Here is a 22,169-nt window from a genome sequence, read left to right as displayed (position 1 = left end):
TTTTTTTTTTTTACAGTAAAAATGGTGGTACTGTTATTCCATGTACGGTAACACACAGCGGAAACAACTAACCTAGAATTTTACTGTAAACAAACATTGGTACTGATTTTGCATTAAAAAAACACAAAGTTTTATAGTAAAATTACCATGACTGAGCTGCCAGTTTTTTATTTTTACCGTAAAAACCACAGTGGTTTTACAGCATAGTACTGTAAATGGAAAAATAGTACCACTGTTGGTTTTTTTACACCAAAAATCTAGCTATTTTTTAAAAGTAAAATAAACTGTTATCGTTTTTCTATAGACACACTAGGAAATCAACAACCGTATAATTTTACAGTAAAAAAACAACTTTTTTTAATTACAATAATTACAATAAAAAGCTGTAAAAAAAACAACCCTAAATTTGACTGTAAAATTCTGGCGACTGAGCTGCCAGTTTTTAACCGTGAAATGTGCGGTGATTTTTACAGAATTTTACCCCAAATGGAAAAACGGCAACAGTTTTTTTCACCTAAAATTCTGAGCAGCCAGTTTTTTTTACAGTAAAAATGGTGGTACTGTTACAGTAACACACAGCGGAAACAACTGACCTAGAATTTTACTGTAAACAACAAACATTGGTACTGATTTTACATTAAAAAAAAACCACTAAGTTTTACTACGACTGAGCTGCCAGTTTGTTTGTTTTTTAACGTAAAATCCACTGTGGTTTTTACAGCACATTACTGTAAATGGAAAAATAGTACCACTGTTTGTTTGTTTTTTTACACCAAAATTCTAGCAATTTTTTTTACAAGAAAATAAACGGTGTTATGATTTTTCTATAGACAGTAACACACCAGAAAACCAACAACCGTATAATTTTACAGTAAAAAACAAAACATTGGTACCCATTTTTTATTTACAGTAAAATGCTGTAAAAAATACCCTAAATTTGACTGTAAAATTCTGGCGACTGAGCTGCCAGTTTTTAACCGTGAAATGTGCAGTGATTTTTACAGAATTGTACCGCAAATGGAAAAACGGCAACAGTTTTTTTACCTAAAATTCTGAGCAGCCAGTTTTTTTACAGTAAAAATGGTGGTACTGTTACAGTAACACACAGCGGAAACAACTGACCTAGAATTTTACTGTAAACAAACATTGGTACTGATTTTACATTAAAAAACCACTAAGTTTTACTACGACTGAGCTGCCAGTTTGTTTGCTTTTTACCGTAAAATCCACAGTTTTTTACAGCATAGTACTGTAAATGGAAGAATAGTACCACTGTTTGTTTTGTTTTTTTACACCAAAATTCTAGCAATTTTTTTACAAGAAAATAAACGGTGTTATGATTTTTCTATAGACAGTAACACACCAGAAAACCAGCAACCGTATAATTTTACAGTAAAAAAAAAAAAAACCATTGGTACCCTTTTTTTATTTACAGTAAAATGCTGTAAAAAAAATACCCTAAATTTGACTGTAAAATTCTGGCGACTGAGCTGCCAGTTTTTAATCGTGAAATGTGCAGTGATTTTTACAGAATTGTACCGCAAATGGAAAAACGGCAACAGTTTTTTTTACCTAAAATTCTGAGCAGACAGTTTTTTTTACAGTAAAAATGGTGGTACTGTTATTCCATGTACAGTAACACACAGCGGAAACAACTGACCTAGAATTTTACTGTAAACAAACATTGGTACTGATTTTACATTAAAAAACCACTAAGTTTTACTACGACTGAGCTGCCAGTTTGTTTGCTTTTCACCGTAAAATCCACTGTTTTTTACAGCATAGTACTGTAAATCGAAGAATAGTACCACTGTTTGTTTTGTTTTTTTACACCAAAATTCTAGCAATTTTTTTTACAAGAAAATAAACGGTGTTATGATTTTTCCGTGTAATTTTACAGTAAAAAAAACACATTGGTACCCTCTTTTTATTTACAGTAAAATGCTGTAAAAAAAAATACCCTAAATTTGACTGTAAAATTCTGGCGACTGAGCTGCCAATTTTTAAACCTGAAATATGCAGTTATTTTTACAGAATTTTACCGCAAATGGAAAAACAGCAACAATGATTTTTTTACCTAAAATTCTGGCAACTGAGCAGCCAGTTTTTTTTTTGCTGTAAAAATGGTGGTACTGTTATACAAAGCAGAAACAACAAACCTAGAATGTTACCGTAAACAAACATTGGTACTGTTTTTACAATAAAAAAACATTACGTTTTACTGTAAAATTACGACGACCGAGCTGCCAGTTTTTTTTTACCATAAAATCTCCAGTGGTTTTTACAGCATATTACAGTAACTGGAAATTCTAGCAATTTTTTTTACAATAAAATAAACTATTATTGTTTTCCTATAGACAGTAACACACCAGGAAATCAACAACCGTATAATTTTACAGTAAAAAAACACACATTGGTACCTTTTTTTCATTTACAGGAAAATGCTGTAAAAAAAACGTAAATTTGACTGTAAAATTTTGGCGACTGAGTTGCGAGGATTTTTACAGAATTTTACCGCAAATGGAAAAAACGGCAACACAGTTTTTTTACCTTTAAAATTCTGAGCGGCCAGTTTTTTTTACAGTAAAAATGGTGGTACTGTTATTCCATGTACAGTAACACACAGCAGAAACAACTAACCTAGAACATTGGTACTGATTTTACATAAAAATACCCATTAAGTTTTACTGTATAATTATGGCGACAGACCTGCCAATTTTTTTTTTTTACTGTAAAATCCACAGTGGTTTTTACAGCGTATTACTGTAAATGGAAAAATAGTACTTCTGTTTTGTTTTTACACCAAAACTCTAGCAATTTTTTTTTTTACAATAAAATAAACTATTATGGTTTTTCTATAGACAGTAAAAGACCAGAAAATAAACAACTGTATAATTTTACAGTAAAAAACAACAACACATTGGTACCCCTTTTTATTTACAGTAAAATGCTGTAAAAAATAATACTGTAAAATTCTGGCGACTGAGTTGCGAGGATTTTTACAGAATTTTACCGCAAATGGAAAAAACGGCAACACAGTTTTTTTTACCTAAAATTCTGAGCAGCTAGTTTTTTTCATTGTAAAAATGGTGGTACTGTTATTCCATGTACAGTAACACACAACAGAAACAACTAACCTAGAATCTTACTGTAAACTGGTACCGATTTTACATTAAAAAACCCACTAAGTTTTACTGTAAAATTACAGCGACTGAGCTGCCAGGTTTTTTTTTACTGTAAAATACACAGTGGTTTTTACAGCATATTACTGTATATGGAAAAATAGTACTACTGTTTTGTTTTTACACCAAAATTGTAGCAATTTTTTTTTTTTACAATAAAATAAACTGTTATGGTTTTTCTATAGACAGTGAAAGACCAGAAAATCAACAACTGTATAATTTTACAGTAAAAAACAACAACACATTGGTACCCCTTTTTATTTACAGTAAAATGCTGTAAAAAAAATACTGTAAATTTGACTGTAAAATTCTGGCGACTGAGTTGCGAGGATTTTTACAGAATTTTACCGCAAATGGAAAAACAGCAACACAGTTTTTTTTTACCTAAAATTCTGAGCAGCTAGTTTTTTTCACTGTAAAAATGGTGGTACTGTTATTCCATGTACAGTAACACACAGTGGAAACAACTAACCTAGAATCTTACTGTAAACTGGTACTGATTTTACATAAAAAAAACACTAAGTTTTACTGTAAAATTATGGCGACTGAGCTGCCAGGTTTTTTTTACTGTAAAATCCACAGTGGTTTTTACAGCATATTACTGTAAATGGAAAAATAGTACTACTTTTTTATTTTTACACCAAAATTCTCGCAATTTTTTTTTACAATAAAATAAACTGTTATGGTTTTTCTATAGACAGTAAAAGACCAGGAAATCAACAACTGTATAATTTTACAGTAAAAAAACAAACACATTGGTACCCCTTTTTATTTACAGTAAAATGCTGTAAAAAAAAATACTGTAAATTTGACTGTAAAATTCTGGCGACTGAGTTGCGAGGATTTTTACAGAATTTTACCGCAAATGGAAAAAACGGCAACACTGTTTTTTTTACCGAAAATCTTGAGGAGACAATTTTTTTTACAGTAAAAATGGTGGTACTATTATTTTATGTACAGTAACACACAGCGGAAACAACTAACCTAGAATTTTACTGTAAACAAACGTTGGTACTGATTTTACATTAAAAAACCCACTAAGTTTTACTGTAAAATTACTACGACTGAGCTGCCAGTTTTTTATTTTTACCGTAAAATCCACAGTGGTTTTACAGTATATTACTGTAATAGTACCACTGTTGTTGTTTTTTTTACACCAAAATTCTAGCAATTTTTTAAAAGTAAAATAAACTGAGTGGGGATTTTTACAGAATTTTACCGCAAATGGAAAAACGGCAAAACTGTTTTTTTACCTAAAACTCTGAGGAGCCAATTTTTTTACAGTAAAAATGGTGGTACTGTTATTCCATGTACAGTAACACACAGCAGAAACAACTAACCTAGAATCTTACCGTAAACTGCTACTGATTTTACATAAAAAAAACACTAAGTTTTACTGTAAAATTACAGCGACCGAGCTGCCAGTTTTTTTTACTGTAAAATCCACAGTGGTTTTTACAGCATATTACTGTAAATGGAAAAGTAGTACCACTATATATCGTTCACAGTCATAAGGAGTCTTGAATTATCCGCCTCACACATTCAAACACGGCTTCTATATAATGAGCAGTCGCCGTGGCAACAATCTGCGCGTGTCAGAGTGATGTCATGGACAAAGTGAGGTGGTGTGGTGAAGCAGACCCACCCCTGGTCCCAGGAAGGCCAAGGCAGGGACGACCCCCTGGTGAGCGAGGCACTGCAGGACCCGGGGTGCGGCGTACAAGGCGGCCATGGCAGACGCCAGGCAGGACACGTGGAGGCCCAGCAGGAAGAGGAAACCCAGCAAGGAGACCTGAAGGCAAACAAACACAGGCTGGAAGAGGATGGGTGGAGTGAGACTACACCCTGTTCACTTCCGCGCATGCAGGCCTCCATTAAACTGCCTGAGCACTACTAGTCCAGCTATGACATCATTTCCACCATGTGTACTATTACAGTACTTTTATATATGTGTATTATTACAGTACTTTTATATTTCTATCATGCATATTATTACAGTACTTTTACATTTCTATCATGTATATTATTACAGTACTTTTATATTTCTATCATGTATATTATTGCAGTACTTTTATATTTCTATCATGTATATTATTACAGTACTTTCATATTTCTATAATGTATATTATTACAGTACTTTTATATTTCTATCATTTATGTTATTACAGTACTGTAATACTTTATATTTCTATCATGTATATTATTACAGTATTTTTATATTTCTATCATGTATATTATTACAGTACTGTAATACTTTATATTTCTATCATGTATATTATTACAGTACTGTAATACTTTTATATTTCTATCATGCATATTATTACAGTACTTTTATATTTCTATCATGTATATTATTACAGTACTTTTATATTTCTATCATGTATATTATTACAGTACTTTCATATTTCTATAATGTATATTATTACAGTACTGTAATACTTTATATTTCTATCATGTATATTATTACACTACTGTAATACTTTATATTTCTATCATGCATATTATTACAGTACTTTTATATTTCTATCATGCATATTATTACAGTACTTTTATATTTCTATCATGTATATTATTACAGTACTTTTATATTTCTATCATGTATATTATTACAGTACTATAATACTTTATATTTCTATCATGTATATTATTACAGTATTTTTATATTTCTATCATGTATATTATTACAGTACTGTAATACTTTATATTTCTATCATGTATATTATTACAGTACTTTTATATTTCTATCATGTATATTATTACAGTACTGTAATACTTTTATATTTCTATCATGCATATTATTACAGTACTTTTATATTTCTATCATGTATATTATTACAGTACTGTAATACTTTTATATTTCTATCATGTATATTATTACAGTACTTTAATATTTCTATCATGTATATTATTACAGTACTTTCATATTTCTATCATGTATATTATTACAGTACTTTTATATTTCTATCATGTATATTATTACAGTACTTTCATATTTCTATAATGTATATTATTACAGTACTGTAATATTTTATATTTCTATCATGTATATTATTACAGTATTTTTATATTTCTATCATGTATATTATTACAGTACTGTAATACTTTTATATTTCTATCATGTATATTATTACAGTACTTTTATATTTCTATCATGTATATTATTAAAGTACTGTAATACTTTATATTTCTATCATGCATATTATTACAGTACTTTTATATTTCTATCATGTATATTATTACAGTACTTTTATATTTCTATCATGTTTATTATTACAGTACTTTCATATTTCTATAATGTATATTATTACAGTACTGTAATACTTTATATTTCTATCATGTATATTATTACAGTACTTTTATATTTCTATCATGTATGTTATTACAGTACTTTTATATTTCTATCATGTTTATTATTACAGTACTTTCATATTTCTATCATGTATATTATTACAGTACTGTAATACTTTATATTTCTATCATGTATATTATTACACTACTGTAATACTTTATATTTCTATCATGCATATTATTACAGTACTTTTATATTTCTACCATGTATATTATTACAGTACATTTATATTTGTATCATGTATATTATTACAGTACTGTAATACTTTACATTTCTATCATGTGTAATATTACAGTACTTTTATATTCCTTTCAAGTGTATTATTACGGTACTATACTACTTTATATTTCTATCATGCATATTATTACAGTACTTTTATATTTCTATCATGTATATTAATACACTACTGTCATACTTTATATTTCTATCATGTATATTATTACAGTACTTTTATATTTCTATCATGTATATTATTACAGTACTTTTATATTTCTAGCATGTGTATTATTACAGTACTATACTACTTTATATTTCTATCATGCATATTATTACGGCACTTTTATATTTCTATCATGTATATTAATACAGTACTTTCATATTTCTATCATGTATATTATTACAGCACTGTAATACTTTATATTTCTATCATGTATATTATTACAGTACTGTAATACTTGATCTTTCTATCATGTATATTATTACAGTAGTGTAATATTTCATATTTATATAATGTATAATGTATATGTATTGTAATATTTCATAGTTATATCATGTATATTGTTTATGGATTGTAATATTTCACATTTCTATCATGTATAATCTATATGGATTTTAATACTTCATATTTATATCATGTATATTATTACAGTACTGTAATACTTTATATTTCTATCATGTATATTATTACAGTACTGTAATACTTTATATCTAGATCATGTATAATGTATATGGATTGTAATACTTCATATTTATATCGTGTATATTGTCTATGGATTGTAATACTTCATACTTATATCATGTATAATCTATATGGATTTTAATACTTCATATTTATATCATGTCTCTGTGGATACAAGCACACTGAGTCAACACTTTTGTCATTAAAAAAATGGACATTTACTTCATAATAATCATTATTTTCTTCCCTGTCGGCAATTATTACACATGATATTCAAGATGGCATTCTAGGGATGTAGAAACAACATTACACTACAATTAGGATGGTGAAATATGATCGTAATAACACAAGGGCAGTGAAAGGTCATATATTATGCCAGCAAATCACAGCACATTGAAATATAACCAAAACTAATGTTTAATGTCCAGCTTATTACTGACGGAAATATGACTGAAAGGGATAACTTTATGAGAAATAATATTTCATTGGGATGAATAAACCAATAATTAATCTCTCCTTATTGTATTATTGAATACACATTTTATTAAAGACCCAATAATTACTTTTTATTGCAAAATTGCATTTTCCAATATGCTTTGTTAAAAAGGAACTGCACTTTTTTTTATGTTGTCCATCATCCACAATCTTTATCTAAGACTAAAAAACATATGTTTTTTCTTTTTGATGCATTCTAAATCGTAAATAAATGCTAGCAAAGGTCAGCTAACAATGGACTAATGGAGGTCACTCTATTGTGCCTATAAAGTGCTCTAAAATAATCCAAAAACCTCCATCAGGGTTTTATATACACACTGTAAGTATATATGTAGTATCTAGTAACATTCATAATAACATGTAATATTTACATATTTTTATCATTTTAAGCATACGGCAGTGTATTAATTTTACATACGCATCACAACGTTCACTTTCCCTTCAACAACAACAAGACTACTAATCATGTTGAGAGACAACAAAGACTACTTTGGGACAAATGATGATTCAGAAACTTCTATTTTTGAGCCTGAATGTAAGGAGGATGATCTACAAGTTTTAAAAGCTGTGTGCTAAACAGATGCAGCTTTAGTCAAACACTAAGCATCATGTAGCAGTATTGCTAAGTGCTAAACAAGATATACAAACATAATAAAATAATCACTTACTGTACAATGTCTGCTCTTACTGGGATAAAGATTGATGGGATGTTTATATCTTCACCTTTACATCAACAATTCATCATAATCCTCACAAAGGGTTAAAAAAAAGTGTTTTTTCGTGTCTTTCTCGCCATCTCCGGGTCTAAGTTGGTTGTCAAAGTTGACCAACTTGTGGGTTTTTGTCCACAACCTTCTACTATACCACTGAGAGACATGATTTATAATCTAGAATTAACTTTCACCAACTCAGAGGTGATGCAACAGCTTAATATGTCAATATAGCAGCATAAGCTAATTAGCTCTCTGTGATCACAGCGCCACTAAAAGTAGTTTGTCTGTGTTATTGCTTATAATAACAATATCACTAATACTTGTTAATATTCCGGTCACAACATGTAAATGGAGTATTGTTGGCACTTTGTGGATGTTTTTAGAGGCCCTTATGGGCGCAAGAGTGTACTCCCATTATCTGTTCTGTTAGCCACCTCTTACTTGCCGTATTTTACGAGTTAGAATGCATGAACAAAAGAAAAACATATGTCTTCTTCTCTTGCATAAAGATTGTGAACGCTGGACAACATTCCAAAGAAGGTGCAGTTCCCCTTTATAAATAAAGTTGATTTGATTTGATTTAAGACAACACAGAATCTATCACATAAAAAAAAAAAAAATCTGTTACCTTTTCAGCAATCAAAAAGTCATAGCGCAGAGCTTCTCTGGTGCAGATGGCCCCGAGGAGGAAGACGAAGACCAGATACAGGAACCACCTGCGGGTCACCGACAGTACACCACTTAGTCTACAACTACTTTGTTTTGTTTTTTTTAAAAGGAGAAACATTGGACTATTTCCGAAGTGGCCTTCTATAAACCTCCATTTAAACTTGTGTGTAGAGAACTGCAAACATGCATGTTTTTTCCTTTAAAAAAGTGCATAAATAAATATATATATATATATACATATATATATATATATATATATATATATATATATATATATATATATACATATATATATACATACAAGTATATATGTATTTATATATATGTATTTATATACAGTATATATATATATATATATATATATGTATTTATATACAGTATATATATATATATATATATATATATGTATGTATTTATATACCGTATGTATATATATATATATATATATATATATATATATATGTATTTTATTTTTATATATGTATATATTTTTTATTTTATTATATATATTTATATATATATATATATATATAATAAATATATATATATATATATATATTATATATATATATATATATTTATATATATAATAAATAAAAAATATATATATCAAATATATACATATATAAAAATAAAATACATATATACATATATATACATATACATACTGTATATAGATACATACATATATATATATATATATATATATATATACTGTATATAAATACATATATATATATAAATACATATATATATGTATTTATATATATATATATTGTATATAAATACATATATATAAATACATATATACCTGTATATATATATATATATATGTATGTATTTATATAAATATATATATAAATGTATTTTATATTTATATGTATATATATATATATTTGATATATATATTTTTATTTTATTATATATATAATATAAAAATATATACATCAAATATATATATATATATATATATATGTATATATATATATATATATATACAAATATATATATATACAAATATATATAAAGAATATGTATTAAAAAATATATATATATATATATATATATATATATATTTTTTTTTTTTTAAGTATATTGTTAATGTAGATGATCGTATCTGCCATACCAGGGGTCGACAACCTTCAGCATACAAAGAGTCATTTGAGACCATTTCCCCCTAAATAAAACCCACCTAGAGCCGCAAACTTTGTTTGATTCCTAAAATGACGATAACACCACTTATAGTTTTGGTACACTTATGCTATTGAATTTATGAAATCAAATACTTGACAAAAACGACTCACAATTTACTTCTGGGTATAACGAAGCAAATCAGAAAATTATTTTGAACATTAGAAAAAAATACACTGGTCCTTCCCTTATTCATGAATTTAAAAAATAATATATTAATAAAATATTCTGAGGCGTTTTTAATTCGACTAAAAGGGGAAAACAACAACCTCGTCATCAATGAAAGCAAATTAATAAAAAAATTTAAATAAATAAAATGTTATGTTCATTGCTAGTTTACCAGGGGTTGACCGCTAAAAACAATACAATTGCTTGGCAGCAAGAGATGACGCATAGTGGCTGTGACAATATATTCAAATATGCTTTATTTTCATATGACACGATCCCAGAACTCTACAAAATAACAACTGTTAAATTAAAATAAACTAACTAAATAAAATACAATTTTAGAAATTAACTAGCCATTATTTGTTAACATTTTGTTTCAAAGCCAAAGGGAGCCGCGGCGGAGGCATGAAAGAGCCGCGGGTTGCAAACCCCTGGATTAGACACTGATTTATCGCCACCTGGTGGACAACAGGTAATCCAGGTTTATGACCACTTATCACACTTTGAATGAAACCAAACGCAATTTATATGACCCAACGCAAACAACCTTCCCTAGTCATGGTGCAAACAAATTAATAATCCAACCAACCCAAAATGCCAACAGACATGGTCACACGTAACACAATAAAACACTATTTGTAGATATTATTTATTGACATTTCGTTTCAAAGCCAAAGGGAGCCACAGCGGAGGCATTTGTTTCATACGGCTCGTATGTGGCTCCAGAGCCGCGGGTTGCAAACCCCTGGATTAGACACTGATTTATCACCATTCAGTGGACAACAGGTAATTCAGGTCTATGACCACTTATCACGCTTCGAATTAAACCAAACGCAATTTATATGATCCAATGCAAACAACCTTCCCTAGTCATGGTGCAAAAAAAAAATCCAAGCAACACAAAATGCCAACAGACATGGTCACACGTAACACAATATAACCCCATTTTTGTTTATATTATTTGTTGACATCTTGTTTCAAAGCCAAAGGGAGCCAGAGCAGAGCCGCGGGTTGCAGGCCCCTAGATTAGACACTGATTTATCACCATTCAGTGGACAACAGGTAATTCAGGTCTATGACCACTTATCAGACTTTGAATGAAACCAAACGCAATTTATATGACCCAATGCAAACAACCTTCCCTAGTCATGGTGCTAAAATAAAAATAAAAAATCCAACCAACACAAAATGCCATAACATAACACAATTTGTAGATATTATTTGTTGACATTTTATTTCAAAGTCAAAGGGAGGCACAGCGGAGGCATGAAAGAGCCGTATGCGGCTCCAGAGCCGTGGGTTGCAAACCCCTGGATTGGACACTGATTTATCGCCATCTGGTGGACAACAGGTAATTCAGGTCAATGACCACTTATCTTACTCACTCTATATGACACAATGCAAACAACCTTCCCTAGTCATGGTGCAAAAAAAAAAAAAAAAAAAAAAAATCCAACCAACACAAAATGCCAACATAACACAATACAACCCAATTTGTAGATATTATTTGTTGACATTTTGTTTCAAAGCCAAAGGGAATCACAACGGAGGCATGAAAGAGCCGCAGGTTGCAGACCCCTGTGCTATACAGATTTACTTTACAAAAGTGAATTTCTCTTGTTGCCTTGTTAGTAATTTACTTTATTACCGTATTTTCCGCACTATAAGGCGCACCAAATTATAAGGCGCACCTTCAATGAATGGCCTATTTTAAAACTTTCTTCATATATAAGGCGCACCGCATTATAAGACGCATAGAATAGACGCTACAGTAGAGGCTGGGGTTACTTTATGCATCCCGTAGTTGCGAGACCTGTTGTGGCTCAATATTGGTCCATATATAAGGTACACCGGATTATAAGGCGCACTGTCAGCTTTTGAGAAAATTGGAGGTTTTTAGGTGCGCCTTATAGTAAATATATTGCAAACCCCTGGATTAGACACTGATTTATCGCCATCTGGTGGACAACAGGTAATCCAGGTTTATGACCACTTATCACACTTTGAATGAAACCAAACGCAATTTATATGACCCAATGCAAACAACCTTCCCTAGTCATGGTGCAAAAAAAATAATAAAAATTAAACCAACACAAAATGCCAACATAACACAATATAACACAATTTGTAGATATTATTTGTTGACATTTTGTTTCAAAGCCAAAGGGAATCACGACGGAGGCATGAAAGAGCCGCATATTGCAGACCCCTGCGCTATACAGATTTACTTTACAAAAGTGAATTTCTCTTGTTGCCTTGTTAGCAATTTACTTTATTACCGTATTTTCCGCACTATAAAGCGCACCAAATTATAAGGCGCACCTTCAATGAATGGCCTATTTTAAAACTTTGTTCATATATAAGGCGCACCGCATTATAAGGCGCATAGAATAGACGCTACAGTAGAGGCTGGGGTTACTTTATGCATCCCGTAGTTGCGAGACCTGTTGTGGCTCAATATTGGTCCATATATAAGGTACACCGGATTATAAGGCGCACTGTCAGCTTTTGAGAAAATTGGAGGTTTTTAGGTGCGCCTTATAGTAAATATATTGCAAACCCCTGGATTAGACACTGATTTATCGCCATCTCGTGGACAACAGGTAATCCAGGTTTATGACCACTTATCACACTTTGAATGAAACCAAACGCAATTTATATGACCCAATGCAAACAACCTTCCCTAGTCATGGTGCAACAAAAAAAAAAAAATTCAACCAACACAAAATGCCAACATAACACAATATAACAAGGCGCACTGTCAGCTTTTGAGAAAATTTGAGGTTTTTAGGTGCGCCTTATAGTGCGGAAAATACGGTAAATGTTTGCATGTATTTAGTGTTAGGAGCAGGAGGGGATAGAAAGAAGAAGTTGTAGTTTGGAGACCATTTTCTCTAATCAAGTTAGTATTTTTGCATGTTCAGTGTGTGTGTGTGTGTGTGTGTGTGTGTGTGTGTGTGTGTGTGTGTGTGTGTCATACGAGGTGAAGACCGCTGCCAGCGTTCCCGCAGGGATGTTGTGTTCAGGCCGCTGCAGATCGGAGCTCATATTGAAGCCTGACATCACCCCTGCACACAAACGCACCGTGAGCCACCGCGTCACAGTCGCCGCCGTCATACGCACGAATGTACCACCTGTGGCGGCGGGGAAGAACACCCCGAACACGGTGAAGAAGTCTTCTCCCGGGCTGTAATCTGGCAGCGTGTTGCGGTTGAGCAGGGCGAAGGAATAACCCATGAAGCCATGTTCTAGGAGAGGAGGACGCACAACAACCAGCATCAAGATGGAAGAACAAAGATTGGACGGGCAGATCATTGTAATCACTTTGGAAGGCACCAACGGAGATTATTGAACGATTGATTGGGAAGACAAGAAAAGTAAACCAGATGTTTGATATCCTCGGTTTCCTCAGACTCAATCAGTCCAAACGGTTCTGAGAAATGATCAAATGACAAACATGGAGATCAACCAAAGTGCCGACTGCAGTGGTTCTCACCGGGCTCTCCAAGTACCACCATAATGAGCAACATTAAAATACAGTAGCGTAGTAGGCCTAAGTCTTCATTAAAAACCAGGCAGAGGTTTGAATTAACAAGTACCGTATTTTCCGGACTATAAGGCGCTCTTAAAATCCTTTCATTTTCTCACAAATCGACAGTGCGCCTTATAACCCGGTGCACCTACACTGCAAAAAGTCAGTGTTCAAAAACAAGGAAAAAAATACAAAAATGAGAGGTATTTTACTTGAACTAAGCAAAATTATCTGCCAATAGAACAAGAAAATTTGGCTTGTCAAGACTTTCCAAAACAAATAAAATTAGCTAACCTCAATGAGTTCCTTAAGGCTCTGGATGCTGTGGGGCTGTCTTGGTTGACAAGACTCTGCAGCATCGCGTGGACATCGGGGGCGGTACCTCTGGATTGGCAGACCGGGGTGGTGGTTCCTCTCTTTAAGAAGGGGAACCGGAGGGTGTGTTCTAACTATCGTGGGATCACACTCCTCAGCCTTCCCGGTAAGGTCTATTCAGGTGTACTGGAGAGGAGGCTACGCCGGATAGTCGAACCTCAGATTCAGGAGGAACAGTGTGGTTTTCGTCCTGGTCGTGGAACTGTGGACCAGCTCTATACTCTCGGCAGGGTCCTTGAGGGTGCATGGGAGTTTGCCCAACCAGTCTACATGTGCTTTGTGGACTTGGAGAAGGCATTCGACCGTGTCCCTCGGGAAGTCCTGTGGGGAGTGCTCAGAGAGTATGGGGTATCGGACTGTCTTATTTTGGCGGTCCGCTCCCTGTATGATCAGTGTCAGAGCTTGGTCCGCATTGCCGGCAGTAAGTCGGACACGTTTCCGGTGAGGGTTGGACTCCGCCAAGGCTGCCCTTTGTCACCGATTCTGTTCATAACTTTTATGGACAGAATTTCTAGGCGCAGTCAAGGCGTTGAGGGGATCCGGTTTGGTGGCTGCAGGATTAGGTCTCTGCTTTTTGCAGATGATGTGGTCCTGATGGCTTCATCTGGCCAGGATCTTCAGCTCTCGCTGGATCGGTTCACAGCCGAGTGTGAAGCGACTGGGATGAGAATCAGCACCTCCAAGTCCGAGTCCATGGTTCTCGCACGGAAAAGGGTGGAGTGCCATCTCCGGGTTGGGGAGGAGATCTTGCCCCAAGTGGAGGAGTTCAAGTACCTCGGAGTCTTGTTCACGAGTGAGGGAAGAGTGGATCGTGAGATCGACAGGCGGATCGGTGCGGCGTCTTCAGTAATGCGGACGCTGTATCGATCCGTTGTGGTGAAGAAGGAGCTGAGCCAGAAGGCAACGCTCTCGATTTACCGGTCGATCTACGTTCCCATCCTCACCTATGGTCATGAGCTTTGGGTCATGACCAAAAGGACAAGATCAAGGGTACAAGCGGCCGAAATGAGTTTCCTCCGCCGGGTGGCGGGGCTCTCCCTTAGAGATAGAGTGAGAAGCTCTGTCATCCGGGGGGAGCTCAAAGTAAAGCCGCTGCTCCTCCACATCGAGAGGAGCCAGATGAGGTGGTTCGGGCATCTGGTCAGGAAGCCACCCGAACGCCTCCCTCGGGAGGTGTTTCGGGCACGTCCGACCGGTAGGAGGCCGAGGGGAAGACCCAGGACACGTTGGGAAGACTATGTCTCCCGGCTGGCCTGGGAACGCCTCGGGGTCCCCCGGGAGGAGCTGGACGAAGTGGCTGGGGAGAGGGAAGTCTGGGCTTCCCTGCTTAGGCTGCTGCCCCCGCGACCCGACCTCGGATAAGCGGAAGAAGATGGATGGATGGATGGATGGATGTTGAAAAATATTCTTAAATGAAGTAAATGCTAGTGCCATTATCTTGACATAATGATATGTGCTTGGCGTTACATTTCTTGAAACCAGCAAACTTATACAAAAAACTAGTTTATTGTTCTTAATGGAAAGGCAACAAGGCAACATCTTGTTACTCTCGGGGTCTCCTAGCCGCTCAGGCAAATCATATGGTCTGAAAATGCATTTTCCCATCGATAACATGACATGTCGGGGACGGTGTGGCGAAGTTGGTAGAGTGGCCGTGCCAGCAATCGGAGGATTGCTGGTTACTGGGGTTCAATCCCCACCTTCTACCATCTTAGTCACATCTGTTGTGTCCTTGGGCAAGACACTTCACCCCTTGTTCCTGATGGCTGCTGGTTAGCGCCTTGCATGGCAGCTCCCACCATCAGTGTGTGAATGGGTGAATGTGGAAATACTGTCAAAGCACTTTGAGTACCTTGAAGGTAGAAAAGCGCTATACAAGTATAACCCATTTATCATTATCATTTAACATCATCGCGCCAAGTGCGTGCTCTTTCAGTCAATTAGTATGCAAGGAATATATATATATATATATATATATATATATATATATATACTGTATATATTTACAGCCCGGCCCCCGGCCAATTTTTTTTTTATTGTAATTTTGAAGAAGTTTTCTGAATGTGCATGAACTATTTCTGTTCAAAATTGTTTGAAATGTCAAATGTTTAAATATTAACTGTCAGTTTACTGTACTGTGCCAACGTGTTTTCTATTGCTTCATTGAAAATAAAACAGCAAAGTCCATTTGGCTGTCATCTGTTTTAATTATGAGACACAATCGTGTCAAAGTCATGATTTTTTTATTTCATGCTTGAAATAAGAAATTATTACTTTAAAAAAGTAGTTTTATACTTGTGAGTGTTGATGACACAGCTTTGCAACACTTGATATTCTAGTTTCAAGCATGTTTTACTCAATATAGGTCATCAAATCACAGCTACAAGCTGTAATATCTTACTGAGATCATTTAGGACCAAAACACTTAAAACAAGTAAAACACTCTAACATAAAATTTGCTTAGTGAGAAGAATGATCTTATCAGACAGAAAATAAGCAAATATCACCCTTATTTGAGATATTTCATCTTACTTAGATTTCACTTTTTGCAGTCTAATGTACGGAATAATTCTTGTTGTGCTTACCGACCTCGAAGCTATTTTATTTGGTACATTGTGTAATGATAAGTGTGACCAGTAGATGGCAGTCACACATAAGAGATACGTGTAGACTGCAAGGTGCAACAGAAACGGTCAGGAACCTGCGGTTGTGACCCAAAGCACATCAAGGACCATATCCCTCCAGACTTCGACCCCCACCAGTTCGCATACCGGGTGAACAGGTCCACAGAGGACGCCATCGCTGTTGCTCTCCACTCTGCTCTGAACCACCTGGAGCAGCAGCAGAGCTACGTCCGGATGCTCTCTGTGGATTATAGCTCTGTTTTATTATAGCTCTGGACACTCTTGGCCTCCCCCCTCTCACAAACGCCTGGATAAGGGACTTCCTAATGGACCGACCCCAGAATGTGAGACTTGGCCCGCACCTCTCATCCTCCCGCACGCTGAGCATCGGCTCCCCACAGGGCTGTGTGCTGAGCCCCCTCCTCTACTGCCTCTACACCCATGACTGCAGTCCGGCCCACAGTGACAACCTTACCGTCAAGTTCGCTGATGATACCACAGTGGTCGGGCTCATCTCCAGGGGTGACGGGCTGTCTACAGGGAAGAGGTCCTGAAGCTGACGGCCTGGTCTTCGGAGAACAACCTCGCTCTCAACACCAACAAGACCAGAGAGATCATCGTCGACTTCAGGAGGAGCAGCACCGACCCTGCCCCCCTCTACATCAACGGCGAGCGTGTAGAGGGGGTCCACACCTTCAGGTACCTTGGAGTCCACATCTCTAATGACTTTTCCTGGACAGTCAACACCACATCAATCATCAAGAAGGCTCAGCAGCGGCTACACTTCCTGAGAGTCCTCGGGAAGTACAACCTGAAGCCTGACCTGCTGCTGACCTTCTACCGCTCGTCCATCGAGAGCCTGCTGACCTACTGTATCACAGTATGGTACGGCAGCTGCACTGCAGCAGACAGGGAGAGGCTGCAAAGAGTGGTCAAGACGGCTCAGAAGATCATCGGCCGCCCTCTCCCCTCTCTGACGGACATCTACACCTCCCGCTGCCTCAACAGAGCCAGTGCCATCATCAAGGACAGCACCCGCCCTGGCTCTGACCTGTTCCACCTGCTGCCCTCTGGGAAGCGCTACAGGTGCATTAAAACCAAAACAAACAGGCTAAAGAACAGCTTCTTCCCCAGGGCCATAACCATCCTGAAGGGACTGCCCCATTGTCCCTCATAACTGCCTTCTCTTCGGTGCAATAACCCATTCCACCAACCACCCTGTTTTTTTTTGTTTGGTTTTTTTTCATGTATATATTCATTTCACCCTATATTCATTGCACTTCTATATTTTTTATATTTTTATATATTTACACATTGTTTTTCTAGCATGCACACATCGCACTGTATGGAATGGCCTCAATCTCGTTACCCTGCGTAATGACAATAAAGCTGATTCTGATTCTGATTCTGATTCAAAGATGCAAAAAAAAAGGAGGTAAGAGTCTTTATTACTCTCAAAATAGGAGGAAGCAGTCGTGCCTGCAAAGGTTCTCAACATAATCCTCGAGCACTGAGGAACAGGCGAGGCAGGCATAAATAGCCGTCTGATTGGCAACTGCGACCAGGTGTGCCAGCCTGCCAATCGGGGACAGGTGAGGGAAACGAACGCTCAGGGAGATAAGCTGGAAGGGGAACAACAATAAGAGCGCCGACAGGAAACAAACAGCAAACAAGGAACTACCACCAGAAGTGACGTGACAGATCGTTACAGAACAACCTGGGGAGCCTCGCTGGAACAACCTGGGGAGCCACCGCTAAGACGCTGCGAACATCCACCCAAGCCCTGGTCTTCTCTGCAGCGGGATACTGCAGCCCAGTCTGGAGCAGAAGCCCTCATGCGAGAAAGGTCGACGTGGTTATTAATACCTCCCTCCAGATAATAACTGGATGCTTGAAGCCTAACCCTGTGTCCCTCGCGGGAATAGCACCGGCCGGCCTCCGACGGGAAGCTGCCACCCTTGCCCTGGCTAGGAAGGCACAAAAATATGACTGGCACATCTTGCACAACACCACAGTACCACCAGCACCTCCAAGCAGACTCAAGTCCCGCCACCCCTACAACAAGGCAGCACAAGAGATGCTCAACTCCACCTCTGAGGACATCTCCAGAGGTGCATGGTTGGCAGCAGCTTGGAAGCAGGAGTGGGAGTCGGCCGGGCCCTCCCGAGTCTACCGCTACATTTGGGACCCAGGAGATGGCGCCATCGGAGGAGACGACCTACCACGCCGGCAATGGACCACGCTGAACCGTCTACGGACTGGGGTCATCAATGAAGACGTGGGGCTTGGCGGACAGTCCGGCATGCAAGTGCGGTGACCCTAAGCAAACCGCCGACCATATAATCAACATCTGCCCCTTATATGGACCGCCCTCGGAAGCCAGCCTCTTCCACCTAGGACCAAAGATGGTATGGCTACGTGACACCGAGTTGGACATCTGACGCTACACGAAAGAAGAAGAAGAAGAAGAAGAATGTTCTATTGAGAATATAGAAAATTACACACAGCGCTCAAAAATATGTCAAAATGTTTTAGTACGACTTTGGTAAGTTATGAAGTTGCACCGCTTGATGGATTGTCGGCGCATTACGGCTACCATAGTCAGACGTACTGTGCGCTTTGACACATGGTATTATTATGGTGTGTGTATGAGGACCCCAAAATGGCACCTATTAGCAAACATATTATGCAAAACCAACTTTTCTTACCTTCTGGTACATGTTGATGTGTATTTGGGATCTGCATAAGTCCTGAAAATTTGACTGGTCCGCGCTGTAGTCAATAAGCTTCTTCTTTTTCCCTATCTTCTTGTTATGGGACATTCATGTTGCCATTTCTAATATTAAGTAGTGTAAAGTTCTAAATTATATCTGTCAGTAGACTCGCTATGGAAGCGCTAAAAACTGTAATGAGTTTACATTATTCACCCACGAAACTTAAGTTATTAGAGAGTTGCGGATGACACAACAGTAGTGGGCCTCATCCGTGACAACAACGACATGGACTATAGGGAGGAGGTGAAACATCTAGTTGACTGGTGCAGAACCAACAACCCGGTCCTGAACGTCGACAAGAATAGGGATGTCCCGATCCGATATTTGGATCGGATCGGCTGCCGATATTTGCCAAAAATTGCGTATCGGCAAGGCATGGGAAAATGCTGATCCAGATCCAGTTTAAAAAAAAAACTCCGGTCCGTTTTCCAACGCACCGATTTAAATAATACATTCCACTTTTCTGCTGCTCCCTAATTTCCGTTCCGCATTTTCCAGCACACCTTCAACACATCCACAGGTCTGTGGATTCTCACGCAGTTGCTTTTAGCTGCTGGCATTACACGACAGGCTCTTCTCACTCTTTCCTGTGTCTCCCTCTCACAGACAGCAAGTGCACCTTCTTACACACGTCACATACTGTCACGTCATACGTCACATACGTATACGCCCTCCTCGAGCAGAGAGATAGCAGCATGGCTAACGTTAGCTGTGATGCTAGCGCAGCCGTGCGAGCAACGCTCCCTCTAAGGTGCTCGCCTGTGCAATTGCGCACTGTTTAAGCGTCCTCTGCGCATAGCAAATCTATGCCACGCACAAAATCAAATAAAAAAATAAGCGCATAACAATTTTCGACACACGGACACAACAGAGAAAACAGTTTTCGTCATCATTGTTCAAATATTGTGACGTCTGTCGAGACGCTTATCTCCATTCGGTGCCACACGTCCACACCATCAAAATGCCGAGGCAAAAATTTCCACATCAACACCGTATGAAAAAATTTGTGATTTTTTTAGTTGTGATTTCCTTCTCTGCATGAAAGTTTAAAAGTAGCATATATTAATGCAGTATGAAGAAGAATGTTTTAATGTAGACATGCAAGCCTTGAAAGAACATTTTGAAAATCAAGACTACATTTCCTGCAAATGGGTGCATTTCTACCCTATATTTTAACTTTAGATTTATTCTCATATCAAACTCTTTTGGCTGTCTTTTTGACACTTACATCCGGCGCCCCCCTCCACACCCTGGATTATAAATAATGTAAATAATTCAATGTGATTATCTTGTGTGATGACTGTATTATGATGATAGTATATATCTGATAGTATATATCTGTATCATGAATCAATTTAAGTGGACCCCGACTTAAACAAGTTGAAAAACTTATTCGGGTGTTACCATTTAGTGGTCAATTGTACGTAATATGTACTTCACTGTGCAACCTACTAATAAAAGTCTCAATCAATCAATCAAAACACAAAGAATCATCATACTGCTGTGATTATATGCATCAAGTGTTCATTCAAAGCTAAGGCAAAATAACGAGATATATATTGTGTATCGCAATATGACCTTAAAATATCGCAATATTAAAAAAAGGCCATATCGCCCAGCCCTAGTTCAATGATGCCATTTCTGTTTGTCATGTATAATTTTGTCTATTTTGTGTTTATCCTTGAATAAACAGGTCAGTTTCTTGTTACCAACCATTGTGTATTATTCAAACTCCCCTAATTCAGCTGGCTAGTTGTTATCAAGAGTACTAAAACCCTTTTCAACATGATTCTGACAACTAAGTAGGCTAAATAACTTTAAACTTTAATACATGCTCGGATAGGCCAGTATCGGTCAGTATCGGTATCGGATCGGAAATGCAAAAACAATATCGGTATCGGATCGGAAGTGCAAAAACCTGGATCAGGACATCCCTAGACAAGACCAAGGAGATCATCGTCGACTTCAGGAAGCACCAGTCCAGCCACGCTCCACTCTTCATCAACGGCACAGCAGTGGAGATGGTAAGCAGCACCAAGTTCCTGGGGGTGTAGATAACTGACAATATAACCTGGTCCGGAGCTCTTGTAAAAAGAGCTCAGCAGCGCATGCACTTTTTGCGTGGGATGAAAAGAGCACAGCTCCCTCCCCCCATTCTCACCACATTTTACAGAGGCACTATAGAGAGCAACTGCATCT

At 36.7% G+C, this 22,169-nt stretch overlaps 1 protein-coding gene across 5 annotated transcripts in view; it reads right to left on the bottom strand.

The window, feature by feature from the left end:
* The window catches only part of slc12a8 (solute carrier family 12 member 8), a 98,999-nt gene that overhangs the window by 28,277 nt on the left and 48,553 nt on the right, over positions 1 to 22,169 (bottom strand). For all 5 annotated transcript variants that reach the window (XM_061971738.2, XM_061971739.2, XM_061971740.2 and 2 more), the window contains 4 exons: positions 13,800 to 13,913; positions 13,646 to 13,733; positions 9,266 to 9,353; positions 4,828 to 4,974 (listed from right to left, as the gene is read on the bottom strand). In XM_061971738.2, the coding sequence (XP_061827722.1) occupies positions 4,828 to 4,974; positions 9,266 to 9,353; positions 13,646 to 13,733; positions 13,800 to 13,913 (437 nt within the window). The remainder of the gene's footprint in view (positions 1 to 4,827; positions 4,975 to 9,265; positions 9,354 to 13,645; positions 13,734 to 13,799; positions 13,914 to 22,169) is intronic.

Source organism: Nerophis lumbriciformis, linkage group LG13 (assembly GCF_033978685.3).
Source record: "Nerophis lumbriciformis linkage group LG13, RoL_Nlum_v2.1, whole genome shotgun sequence".
NCBI classification, from domain to species: domain Eukaryota; kingdom Metazoa; phylum Chordata; class Actinopteri; order Syngnathiformes; family Syngnathidae; genus Nerophis; species Nerophis lumbriciformis.
This window is presented reverse-complemented; position numbering and strand designations above follow the sequence as displayed.